We start from the raw sequence: 13,899 nt of genomic DNA, 5'->3' as shown, positions 1-13,899 counted from the left end.
TTCAAACTTTGAACCTATAAAACTCAGAATCAAGATAAAATAGCATTGCAAAATAAACAAGCTATAAGTGCAATTTGCAAACAATGAGAACGTTTAATGTCTGTCCAGATGTAACAAATGATTTATACAAAATAGTGATGGATCAAAGAAAATGAGAAAATATACAACATAATATCTGCTAAAATAATGTGGGCCCGTTTTTTGGATTTTTTTTTTCTTTTCCTTTTCTTCTTTTTTTCCTCCTTTTACATTATCAGGTTATCTGTTCGTTTTAGTAGGCGCCAGAACACCAACCATGCCGTAATTGTTAAAGGTCCAAAATATCATTGATTTGCAGCTTGTCTTTCTAAAAACCAATCTGCTATTAAAATATGACTGGACAAAATGGAAAGAAATTAGAGGCTTGTAGTCTGTGGCAGGTCACAGGCTCAGGGATGTGACTTCTAAAAGGGAATTAAACAGCCAAACTGACATATATTCACTCACACATCACAGTTAACACAGTAACCCCCCACCCCATAATCGGTCCCTAAGGACATTCCCATGCATGTGTTCTGCCGGTAAAGCCGCAGTATACCAATGAGTGCTGAAGGCTTGAGCTAAGATTTTATGTTCGGAAACAGCAGGAGGCTGAAAGTTAGGGTCCAGATGCTGGTACACTGTGCTCACATCTCACAAACTGCAAAATTCAGGCACTCATATATAGTTTATTTCGAGAAGTAGCATCTCCTGGGGGCTGAGGAAAACAAGTGAGGGAAATGTACTGTAAAAGACGGTTCTTTGTCTTCATGGAGGGATGGGTCCAGTTACTAATATGGTCCATTTGAGAGCAAGACACGCCTCAACGTGGGCACAATGTGATGGGAGGAGCAGGGTGTACCGCTGGCTCAGAGTGCATCACCACCACACTGGTTTACAGCAGAAACAAGGCAACAAATCAAGTCTGGGCTAACCAGGAAATTAAAACGCAGGCCTGGCAATGGGCTTGAGGTGGCTAGGTAAGCAGTACTGCTCTAATAGTTTGCTACTGCTTTCTTCATACACTGAATAAGAGAAAATATAATACATTTTGAATAAAATACAACAGCAGCAGATGCCATTATAAAAGGAGAGGCAAAAGGAAGAAAGGAGTGAGATTAGAAGGGAAGAAAAAGTAGATCTGAAAGCCTAGAGTGTTTTGTGAAGAGCTGAGGCAGGACAGGCAGACGGGCCATGGCCATGCTGTTGCGATGACCTGCTAATTAGTGGAGAGGAGAAAACTCTGCCTCTTCCAGTCCAGAGATGGAGTCGCTGTATTCTAAAGCCAGGGACACGCAGACCATCCGCCATCTTCTCAAATTCTTATTCTCCCTCCTGCTGATTCGATCTCCTTCGCTCCCCTGCCGTTTGCGGGGTAGGTGAAGGGGGGGAAATCTTATATTTGAATTGTGTGTCAGTCCCGACTACCTAGTAGTCATCTAAATCAAAGAACTCATCATCATCTCCCTGGTACTCCATGCCTTGGAAATCCACCCGGTACCTCAAGATTCCTGAAAGAAAAAGAAAAATTATATTATTGCAGTGTTTCCCATACATTCATTTATTTGTGGCGGCCCACCACAATATCAACACTGACCGCCACAAATAGATTTCAGCGCTTACCATTCATTATCCATTCTCATAATAATATAAAAGGTCTTTAATGTCATATTTTGTGCCATTGCTGTCAAGCAAACTAAAACTGAAAGTGAGATAAGGCTTTGTGTCCTTATCAAATCGCAAAAAAGACAGTTTGCGCTGCTCAAAGAGAATTGCGCACTTCGCTCACGCGATCCGCACAAGATCAGCTCTGCGTCTCAGTTCACATTGAATGAATGCAGTGAACTCCATCTCTGTATGCGCTCAGTTTAGTATGCACCAGTTACGCATCATTTTCACATTTGCATAGTTGACTATTACAGCATTTCACTAGATTTGTAATGAGACGCATTTAGTTTGTTAACCATTTTTCCCCACAAGTTCAGGTACAAGCAAAGTCAATGCACAGACTTTTCGTGTTTAATTTTCACACTAATTATGGGTTGGAGCTCTAAATTTTGCACTCTCAAAGTGCTCCAGATTGATGAATTTAACATTAAAATGTACAAAATTTTTAAAATGGCATGCACCCCCCGGACCCTCCTAGAGGGACCAAGGTCCATCCACCACAATTACATAAAAATCCTGTGGGAAACACTGTATTAATATAATATTTTTCAATTTCCTAACAAAATCATAATATGTGGAGACTACTTACCACCGATGCCTCCGAAGCCTTTCACAAACTGCGAGCCCTCCTGACTTTTGTCTGTAACGATTTCCAGCGTGGCCCCAAACTTCTTGTAGTTATTGGCGAACCACTCAAGCAGTGGCATGCTCTCGATCAGCTCATGCTCCTGACCTGTCTAAAAACAAACAAATACGGTCCTGTTAGCATTATACATCATCACACACTGGTTGTAGTGCAAAGTAAATATTACACAAAAGGGACAAGCGATCAGTACAACCAAGTGTGCATGTAGTGAATGCACGGATCCAACACTGATACACGTTTTCTTTCGGTTTACCGTTTACGTATACTTAAAAATCACTAGAATGTTTAAATTGGCAAGACTTTAAAAAAGTGCAATGATGAAGTTGTGTGATTATGCAACACTGGTCAATTGGGCATGTCACAATTTTATTAACTGTCCTGAAACGCAAGCTAATGTCTTGTATCGCAGCATGCTTGTAGTGCAGACACGATGTGCTGATGAAGCCATTTGGGCATTATAATATGAGAGAAAGAGAGCGAAGGAGAGAAAGAGAGAAGATGCTGTACCGCTAAATCATTTAAGCTGTTTTCAAATTACTGATTTGATCTGATTTTCTGTGTGGATTCATCTACTCATCTAAACTACGTTGTAGTGAATAAATATTTGCGGTAATTTCCCACATAAGCATGAAACCTGCGGAAATGAGTAAAACACTGCATTATTCGCAATCACGTGCTAAAATTCAGGCCCCGATTAAACTTTTCATACAGACATTTCTAAAACAAATTTCCATGGCTTTTTCAAAACTTTCTGGGTTTATTTATTTTCCAAAAATGTTATACGCCTTGAAATTGCCATTTCAAAATTAAAAAAAAAAAAAAAAAAAAACTTTTAAAGGGATAGTTCACCCAAAAATGAAAATTCTGTCATTAACTCACACTCAGGTTGTTCCAAACCTATATAAATGTCTTTGTTCTGCTGAACACAAAGGAATATATTTGGAAGAACATCAGTAACCAAACAGATCTCATTCCCCATTGACTACCATAGTATTTATTTTTCCTGTTTGGTTACTGACATTCTTACAAATATCCTCCTTTGTGTTCAGCAGAACAAAGACATTTACATAGGTTTGGAACAACCTGAGGGTGAGTAAATGATGACAGAATTTCATTTTTGGGTGAACTACCCCTTTAAGAACTGTTCAAAGAAAGTTTCTTTAGGAAACCCAAAAATGGTTCATCTATTGGTGGTTCTCAACCTTTTTTGGGTCAGCGCCCCCCTCCCCATTATCTAGGTCCCTTACTGCCCCCATCAAATATTGTCTTCCCTGAATACTGTTGATTATTATTTTCAGCTAGTAATAAAATAAGTAAAGATGCACTAATTGCAATTTTCTTGACCGATTCCGATTTTTTGTTAGCGTGATCTGCCGATACTGATTTTTGCAATTTCGATTTTCTAAGAACTATAACTGACAACATATACAAACAAAAATCTACTTCTTCAATACAAAGTTTTATTTTAAATAAATATTTAATTATGTAAAATTAATGGAAATGTAAAATTAATTTATTTAATTTTACATTTGATTAATTTCTGTAGTCTTCATTGTAAAAATTAAATACAGATTAATGCTTACCATTAAAGTTATAAAATGTATTCAGTCAAGAGCAGAATGTGATTTTCTTTGTCTTTTGTTCTTTGATTAACATGACAGACAGCAGCAGGAATATTGGACTACTATCACTTTAAGAGTTTATGCACAGACCAAATACAAATGTTACACAACATGTGTTCTCCTCAACTATTTAACGTTCCAAAACTGACGGTGTTTAACTAAACACTCACCAAGACGGGCATTTTGACATAATTTTGTATGTATTTGACCGTTTAAGCGCAGTAAGCCACTCATTTTGGTACTTGCGACTCAAACTGTTTCAGACTGTGCGCGGCTTGTGCGCTCCACTAATATAGATCAATGGTACGTGCACTTTTGGTGTGAGTGCAAAACCTGCGGGAATGACTAAAATAATGCACATTATGTGCACAATTTAACTGGAGCAAACGAGACGAGTAAGAGAGAGGAGGCGGTTGTGTGTCACTTCGCAGTCGGAGAGAAGAGAGCGAGAACGTGCGGCTGATGTTATTGCCTGTGCCGCTGGTAACAAAACGGACCGGCTTGGAATCGGAAAGACGTGAGACTGACTGGCCGGTCACCGATCCGGGGCGATCATGAGGAAAATCGGCCGGTTGATCAGTGCACCTCTAAAAATAAGAAATGTTCTATAAGCACCAAATCAGCATATTAGCATGAGTTCTGAAGGATCATGTGACACTGAAGACTGGAGCAACAGGAAAATTTTTTTTAAAATATATTCAAATAAAACAGTTCTTTGATATTTCACAATATTACTGTATTTACTGTAACAAATGCAGTGGTCGGCATAAGAGACTTTTTTCAAAACAAAAAAAAAAACAAAAATATATATATATATATTGGTGTATATTATTACTACTATGATTCACCTATATATCATTTAAAAAGAATGTCACTGAATGCCGCATAACAGATTTGATTTGACTAAATAGTTAAAATATCATTATCATTAGCTTCAAGGAGCAATGTGAAAGCTATGTGAATAGAAATATTTATTAAAGTTAAATAAACGCTTTAGAAATTTGACATTGAAACTTTAATTGCGTATATTATAACACAGCACCAAATCAGTAAACAAGAAACATTCATATTAATTTTTCCTACAGAAAACAAGAAAAAGCATGTTATCTGAACGCTAGACGCTTGTTTTCACTGGAAGTTCGGCAGCTGCATTACAGAAAACTGACAAAAACACTGAAGTATAATAGCCGTTGCAATGAAAATGATACACCCTCGATTCTAGTCGCATTGGTGTAAACTGGCAGGTTACACTGTCTACAACGGATGCGAATAGCGCAACATCACGTCAAAAGCACGTAGAACCCATTTTAATCAGTAATTCTGTCTACACTGGACACGCGCCAATTCGCAGACATCAAACAGATGCTACATTCTATTTCTGATGCACGATCCGCGCGTTTGCACTACTGACAAACAAACACTTGGAACATTCACTGTGAAGTAATCTCAAGTCATAAAAGCATTCTGAGGTGCAAGTACATTTTCAGACTCAGCTGAATGCACAAGCGCTCTTCAGCACTTTTCTTTGTGAGCATTTGAGCGTGCTGTTGAAAACCTAGCCTAGCATTTGCTATTAAAAACTAAGCCCAGAATCGATTTGAGAGAGAATCGCAATGCATTTTGAAAAGCTCAGAATCGATCCACGAATCACGACGCATCCATTTATTAAACCAGCCCTACAAACCATATTCTTTTGCAAGTAGTTAGAAGTTTTATCTCGTAAACCTTTGGAATTACGCACCTTAAATGCCCACCAGGTACACCTCAATGAAAGAACAAAAAACCTTTGGAACCTTTATTTTTAAGTGTAGCACTTCAATCTTTTGCTTTAATGAGCTGCATGATCTCCACATGTTCGTGTGAAACCTGAAGGTCATCATGACTTGAGAATGATCCAAAGAATCTAAGAACGTCTGGCCATTTGAGTTAACATGGTCAGACGTCACAAATTTGCTTAAGAAATAGAGATCTAAAATTAAGAAACTGAAACCTACATATTCATTGTAGTCTTATACTTAAGGAACTGCAATGCATAATCCTGATAAATCAAAACAAAACTGCAGTAAGCTTTGTACTAATGGGCTGATGATACCGTATCTCATGGCCTGAAATGAGACTGCTGGTCTCATTTCAGGCCATGAGATCATCAATGTTTGCTTGAGTATGGCCCTATAACTCCATAAAGTCCCTCAGGGGAAAGTGTTCCAGCCATTGGAGCATCTGCACTACTTTTTATAATAAATAAGAAAATCTGCTAAATCATACACAATCAATAATCTGAATTTAGTTGACATGGTTTTCCTTACCTCTTTGTCAGTGAAATGAGACTTGTCCTTCTCCTGTTCTGGTGTCAGATAGAGTATCTTTTCATCTGATAAAAAAAGCATTGAAATTAAAATGAGAACGGAATCCTTTTATATTTTGCAAATATTGTGCAATTGCATGTACAAAAGTGAGGGTGTGCATACCGTTTTCAGGTGTAGTATTTTCTCCATGACAACGTAGGACATAACGCATAGTGTCCAGGTTCTCGTAAACTATAAGAATCTCCACTGCTCCCATCTCCAGTGCTTTGAGTGTGTCTTCCACTCCAAAACAATACTTCCCTGTGTCCTGACTGATCTCATCAAAATATCGGCCTGAAATCAGAGACACAAGTCACTACACAAGAAAAAAGCACCATAAAAATACTGAAAGCCCAGTGTTTTAGGCCTAAAAAAAAAAAAAAAAAGTTCCCAGCATGTCTATCACCTTTATCAAGCCTGTAAATGCTTCTTGGATTAACTACCTATTAGTTTCTTTTCTTGGATGAACTTGACATTGGACAGAACTTCCGCCGAGAGCTCAATGGCCTGGTTGAAACCGTTCTCTCCTCCATATGATATGTCAACCAGCTTCAGAACCTTTGCTTGTAACCTCTACATGTGCAGAAGAACCAAAGTCAGAAAAGAACCAAAAATCTGAATTAAGTTTGCTAATCATTTAATGCTAAGAGAACATACTGGATCAAACATGTCTGACTGGCTGAGCTCCGTCTTAAAGTCGGCCGATCCGGCGAGAACCAGTCCTGCCACGTTGACCTTGTCATTGGACACGAAAAGTTGCACAGCCGTCTCCGCTACTTTACGCACATAGTTATGTCTCTTCTCCATTCTCAAACGTGCAAATCGAAGAGCGGACTGTCCTCCTCTACCTAGAGGATGGTTAGAGGAAACAAGTGTGTGAATTCAAAATCCTATAAAAGAACAAAAGGAGTCACAGCAAGCGATTTGAAGACATGTTTACCGTGTTTTTTGGGAAGGTCCACAGTAAATTTGTGCAGCACCTCCCTTGTGTTGCCTTGTAAAGTCCCAAACAGGGCACCACTACCATCAATCACAATGAAGCCAAACTTGCTGTCGTCTGACAGCAGAGCTGTTAGAGCCTGCGAACATACAAAATTATAATAGCCATTACAATGTTTGACAAGAAAGATAGACAGATAGATAGATAGATAGATAGATAGATGGACAGATGGACAGTTTACACTTGGACTTAACATGCGATGACAGTGATCCAAACAAGCAGATCAGCCATTCAGGACATGGCCAATAAAACCAGATCCTCATTCAAGCATTTCCATGGGCTTAAACAGCTCACCCTTTTATAGCAGACTGACAACTGACAGTCATGACCTAAATATGATTCATTTACAATAATAATTCCTAAAATTCAGCATTTGTAACTTACTTTTCACGCCATCAGTCACACGTGCACTCAAGCTCCGAGGATCTCCCATTCTTAGCTCATTTTTGGTGCTTTTCCACTGCATGGTACGGCTCACTTTTGGGGGTTTTCCAATGAGTACAGTACCTGGTACTTTTTTAGTACCACCTCACTTGAATGTGACATGTAAACACTGTCGATCACTGATTGGTCAGATAGAATCGTCACTACCAGCATCACTGGATTTGTGACACGAGACACCAAACCTTAAAGGGATAGTTCACCCAAGAATGAAAATTACCTCGTAATTTACTCACCCTCAAGCCATCCTAGGTGTATGACTTTCTTCTTTCAGCCAAACACGGTCAGAGTTATAATAAAAATATAGAACAACGTTTTAAAACGTTGATATAATTATCAAACATGTATCGCAATTTAGCAACAGTAAAGACTGCATTTTACAACAATCACCGGTTGAGCTAATTCTGACATTAAGTTTGGGTTTATGGAGGAACGAATGCGCACAGCTGTGAAGGAAGGAAGTTGTGCTAGACTAAATGCAACTATTTTAAGAGTTTTACCACAAATATCTTCTTTCTCATAATAAACAAATTAGCTTAATATCATAGGCCTGATGTGTAAGCAGACGTTTGAATGTTTAGTTCTCTCCTCCATCGTCACAATTAAACAGGGCTTTAATGTGCATGCGCGCTGTAGCTTCTCTGCGTGAGCGCGATCTCTCTTCTGGATTGAGAATAGCAAAAATGCATCATAGACAAATGTCCTAATATTACTGCATATAGAAACAGCTGGCAACTCTGGCAAGATAGAATTAGCAAGATAATGTCTATATAGCAATAATAAATGTATGTGTATTTACTTCATAATTTCTCCAATACCGATAGCAGAACCGTTAACGTCAGAGCTTATTGATACACCATAATTTAGCCATGGGCCCATTTAATACCGGGTTTCGGTACTTATCTCTACCCACATCAAAGCAAACAGAAGAGCATAAAAAGACAAGGCAACTAGAATTGAGTTCAAAATTAAAATATAAAGTTTATTTATATAAACTATATGTGTGTATTATTACGATTCCCGATCCCACCCACTCCCGCTAACATTCTTTCCCGTCCCAATCACGTGATTAATAGTGATTGTTTCCCATCCCGTGGGATTCCCGCTGGATTCCTGAAAAAATGTCAGCCTCTAGAGTAGAACGTCATGGCATTGTGTACTACGTCACAGAAGTTAACGCTTCGCGGTAGTTAACACTTTTAGATGCAAGTCAAATGCATATGGCTATCGCGCTCTAAAGCACATTATTTTACTTTATAAAGTTTCAAATAAGGATAAGGATAAACGCATCAATTTACTTCAGAAGGCCTTTATTAACCCCCCGGAGCCATGTGGTGTACATTTTATGATCGATGGATGCACATCTTGGGCTTCAAAATCTCATCCTCCAATCAGTCCCATGATAAAGCTTGGAATATTTTTAATATAACTTTGATAGTGTTTGGCTGAAAGAAGAAAGTCATACACCTAGAATAGCTTAAGGGTGAGTAAATTATGGGGTAATTATCATTTTTGCATGAATTTTCCATTTAAATAGTCAGCAACAGCCACTGCAGTATAATTTGTTTGCACAACTTTTTTAAATGACTTGCTTTAAACAACTGTCGCATGCAACTTGAAAAAACAAATGGCTATATCGTGGTCAGTGGACTAGGTGACGGCACAACTATAATGATCAGTCTATAATCCCACTCACTTTGAAGCGGTACTAAACTGCAATGGAAAAGCAAACTGAGCCAAAGTAAAGTGAGCCGAGTCATACCACGCAGTGGAAAAGCACCTTTTGAGTCAAACTTGTGAATTCAGTGAATCGCTAACTGGAGACTCTCTGACTGAATCATTTGAATCAGAGTGAGTTGTTGACTTGAGAACAGATGAAATCGGACTGGTCCAAAACTGATCTAACAGGTCAACTGAAAAGAATCTTCGTTCACGAATCAGACATCGCTACTGCATCTGAGCAGGTGACGATTTCTTCAGTTTAAAATAACGACTAAAGACATGTTTTTATGAAGGAGTTTTATGTAGGAGTAAAAAGTAAGATATTATGCTTTGGAATGTAGTGAAGTAAAGGTTTCCTAAAATAAACACTCAGATAAAGTACAGATACTTGAAGAACGTACAGTAACAACGCAAAAATACATCATTACTGTCTACCACTGGTATCTGGATAACTGATCAGATCTCTGTTTCCCAAACAATATTTAAAATAAGCCTGCAATGGAAAAATGGTCCTGGTGTAAAGTGGTGGGGTTTCTTTTAAAAACTATTTGCAGCGGCGGGCTACAAGTTTCAAATCTTGTAAAATTTTGGTTGCAAATAATAGGCCTACACTGCATAGATGCCACGATCAAAATGGTAAAAGGGCATATGGGTCTGAAATCGTTGCCAGATGTGGTGGGAAAATTGTGCATCCTTTACAGACAATGCATACATTCTAATCCGTCTTCGACTGTCTCGCAAAAATACCTAGCTACATGCAGCGGTTCCTATGACTTTAACCTGTAAACGCAGATACGATGGCTAGATTTCATTTACATTACACTGAGATCTGATCACAATGCGTCCTCGACTACCTCTATAACAGGAAACACAGGTCAAATAACATTCCAATCACAAACGCTTTTACACTTGTCTTTTCAATGAGTATTTGGATAACATCCAGATACAGGTCACATGTTAATGCCAAGTGTGAGAGAGAGAGAGAGAGAGAGAGAGATAGATAGATAGATAGATAGATAGATAGATAGATAGATAGATAGATATACCTCAGTATGGAACTTGTTGTCACATAAATACAAGGATGTGTTGATTGGTTTAAAAGGCTCAAAATCAATGTTTACTTTCTTCTCTTTGCCTTCCTCTGTCACAATGGTGCCACAATACACAACCAGGCCATTAGGAGGCACTGCAAGATAAACAGCAAACTCGTGAGAGTGGATCAGGAGAGACCACACCTAATGAAAAGATTAAATCAGGCGCCACGCTCTATCGTACCCACACATACACAGCAAATGTATATCAACTGCCAGTAAATGTTTAAACTGCACCATTTTGGAAAAGTTAAATATGCTGGATAAAATGAAATTCCATCATCCGAGAAGTGAAATGGCTCTTAGATGAAACTAAACACACATATTTACCTTTGTTGTAGAGTTTGAGTCTCTGCTGCACAGAGGTAATGGCTCCCAGCACAGACAGTCTGTTGACTCTGCTCTTGATGTTCGAAGCAGTGCCAAACTCATCGGCCAACATCTTCGCAACACGCGAGATCTGATCCTTGGGTGGGATGATGAGGGATATCATACTGGTGCCATTTCTGAGGAAGAGGCGAATATAACAGTCTGAGACCCTTTCATGAACATACAGTACCGTTCAAAAGTTTGAGGTCAGTAAGATTTGTTTTGTGAACATTGTGAAATATTCCAATTTAAAATAAGTGTTTTTTTATGTGAATATACTTATAAATGTAATTTATTCCTGTGATGGCAAAGCTGAATTTTCAGCATCACTACTCCAGTCTTCAGTGTCACATGATCCTTGAGAAATCATTCTAATATGCTGATTTGCTGCTGAAGAAACATTTCTTATTATTATCATCAATGTTGAAAACAGTTGCAGTGCTGCATATTTTTGTGGAAACAATAAATTTTTTTCCAGAATTCTTCTAATAGAAAGTTCAAAAGAACAGCATTTATTTAAAAGAAATCTTCTGTAACATTATAAATGTCTTTGTCACTTTTGATCAATTCAATGTTCCCTTGAACAGTAGTGTAAAAGCATCATGCTAACTTGACACTTTGACAATCTAAACTGTTTAGGAGTATATTTGTCAAGGTATATTCAGCACATTTGAGTAAGCATTAAACAGGTAGCTCCCCACTTCATTCATGTTGTAAAAAAAAAAAAAAAAAAAAAAAAAAAAAAAGATAAACTAAACAATGACAGTAAAAACGATGGAACAAAATGAATGGTGACTGGCACTTAACATTTTGTAAGACCTTTTATATTTTATATATTTTTATATACATGGAAAGAAAGTCATAGAGGCTTAATTGTTGAGTAAATGACAGAAATTTAATTTTTGGGTTTAACTATGTTTTTAACATTCAAGTCCTCATGGCGACTGGTTGAATTAACACACTAAGACAACTACAACATCATATCACACCGTGATGATAAAATCCGACATTTAAATAATAATAATAATAAAACTAATAATAATAATAATAATAATTTCACAAAAAACAAAACATCTAGGATATTTAGTAGTTTCTTCCATAAAGCACACGTCACCTCCACCAGTCTGCTTTAAGTCGTCATTCCGAAGGTGCTTGACATTTCAAACGACACCACATGTAACATTTCCCGCTCTTTATCATACAACACACAATATTTTGGAAATAAAGAGCTGTACAATGCGCGGTGTCGTTCTCCGTCCACCATGCTGCTCTCTACAACAGCTGTTAGCAAGCTGGTTAGCATGAGGTCCCCCCCCCCAAAGAACGAATCAAATCGCACATCAGAGGTGGTGTTGTTTGTCATTAAACACCTGTATACAAATATAGAGGAACTGACAAAGCGAGCCTCACCCTCTAGCCGCCTCAAGGCTTTTGATCAACTTCTTAATCTTCCAAATTTCCACGTTCCTGTCCGCTGCGCTGGGGTCGTCCGCCATCTTCCTCGCGCTGTCTGGACCTGCTGAAAAAGAGGATCCAACTTTAGCTTGCTAACGCGAAGTGCTTGAATTATCAGAGATTTTAAAGGCGGATCATTCACAATGACATCTGAATAGATCAGACAGAATTGTTACTTGATTAAAAGAAGGCTTATTGTGGGTGGAAGAGAAAAGAGCGACCAAAGTTTGATGCGCTAACTGGCTAACGCAGCCCTGCGCGCGGGCCTCTCGCGCCCGAGAACATCCCTGCTGCCACGCGCCGCTCGTGCAAAAACCATCCTTTCAAAATTATTTTATCTTCAACACGGGATTAAATTACTCGCAGCGTTTTTACCAACAGACATTATTGCAGCGTACTCACAGACTAGAATGATCCGCTCCGCCGCGTCCGTACGGCAGTTATTTTGTGGTCCAGAGCTCGCTCGCCGCTGTTTCTCAGTGACGTGATATACTTATCGTTAGCAGCCGGTTTGGTCTTGCTGCGCGTGGTGCTTCGATGGAGGCTCACGTGGGGAAAGGCAGAAATTCCATTTAGTATCACTTCCTGAAAACGCCACGCATGGGGGTGTAGTTGGGGCCGTGTGATTGGAGGATTTTCCTGTCAAACAAAAAAAGGGTGAAACTATGACTGTGGGTCACTCCGATATGTTGTTATAGCGTTGTTTTTGCTATATTGTTTCGCATTATTTTCCTTACCATAATGAACATTTACCTTCATTACTGTAATGCATTTTGTTTTTTTTTCTTTTGTATTTTTAAAATTGCTTAATTGTCATGAAAATAATGACACAAAAACAACAGTAATAATACAATCGTATAATAAGAATGGGCTTAATTGGAAAGAATGGGTCAATTTCTTTTGAAGCAACTCAAATATGACTCGGGCTCTTGGATGCAGTCTTTGTGGGAAGCACATTGTTGTTTTTTTAATTTGTTTCAAATCTGCAAAAACCTGTTTCTTTATTTAAATAACAACCAGAGAAAATGTTACATTATTTTGCAAACATTAAATTAGATTTTCATTAATTATTTTATAAAAAAATAAGTACAATCAGTAACTTTCAACATAATTTTATTTTTATATTGAAAATACATTATAATAATGTTCAGTACTACCACACATAGCCCTGTTGTTTTCATGTTCTATCTTACATAAAAACCAAGCCTACCATTAAGATAATTTTGCATTGTGACATTATTTTCCTGAGAAATTAGATTTTTTTAAAACCTCTTAAAGTCATCATGAAATCAAAATTGAAATTTCTTACTGAAAGATTACAGTATTTTTTATGAATTATTTATCCATGCATATCATTATTATTATTAATAATATTATTGTTATTATTCATGTGCTCTCATAATCTGTAATCAAAATAACTTCTCCTCCTTCTTGCAGTAGCATCTCTTCTCTTCTCTGATGACGTGTTTACTGGCACAAGGTCAGGACAACCTGTCACTCACATCACATCAATAGCAAACCC

At 38.0% G+C, this 13,899-nt stretch overlaps 1 protein-coding gene across 5 annotated transcripts; it reads right to left on the bottom strand.

The window, feature by feature from the left end:
- Positions 1 to 73: 73 nt before the first annotated feature.
- etf1b (eukaryotic translation termination factor 1b) lies at positions 74 to 12,966 on the bottom strand. 5 transcript variants are annotated; one of them, XM_051907821.1, is made up of 11 exons: positions 12,780 to 12,966; positions 12,333 to 12,441; positions 10,884 to 11,059; positions 10,509 to 10,648; positions 7,240 to 7,378; positions 6,957 to 7,147; positions 6,743 to 6,872; positions 6,423 to 6,593; positions 6,261 to 6,325; positions 2,276 to 2,423; positions 74 to 1,529 (listed from the first exon to the last, which is right to left on the bottom strand). In XM_051907821.1, exons 2-11 carry the CDS (start codon positions 12,416 to 12,418, stop codon positions 1,447 to 1,449), a joined length of 1,329 nt encoding a protein of 442 aa, XP_051763781.1. In that variant the 5' UTR covers positions 12,419 to 12,441; positions 12,780 to 12,966; the 3' UTR covers positions 74 to 1,446. The 5 variants fall into 5 exon arrangements, with proteins under 5 accessions (XP_051763781.1, XP_051763782.1, XP_051763783.1 ...); XM_051907822.1 differs by having other exon boundaries at positions 12,333 to 12,438; positions 12,780 to 12,954; XM_051907823.1 differs by lacking the exon at positions 12,780 to 12,966 and adding an exon at positions 11,202 to 11,312.
- Positions 12,967 to 13,899: the final 933 nt, after the last annotated feature.

Source organism: Ctenopharyngodon idella, chromosome 10 (genome assembly GCF_019924925.1).
Source record: "Ctenopharyngodon idella isolate HZGC_01 chromosome 10, HZGC01, whole genome shotgun sequence".
Taxonomy (NCBI): Eukaryota; Metazoa; Chordata; class Actinopteri; order Cypriniformes; family Xenocyprididae; genus Ctenopharyngodon; species Ctenopharyngodon idella.
This window is presented reverse-complemented; position numbering and strand designations above follow the sequence as displayed.

Excerpts from the sequence above, each read along its gene's own strand:
- etf1b (XM_051907821.1), bottom strand. The coding sequence starts at position 12,418 with ATGGCGGACGACCCCAGCGCAGCGGACAGGAACGTGGAAATTTGGAAG. Across the intron at positions 6,594-6,742 it reads CCAAGAAAAGAAACTAATAG|GCCGATATTTTGATGAGATC; the intron begins GTAGTTAATCCA and ends CTCTGATTTCAG. Across the intron at positions 6,326-6,422 it reads AAATACTACACCTGAAAACG|ATGAAAAGATACTCTATCTG; the intron begins GTATGCACACCC and ends TTTTTTTATCAG.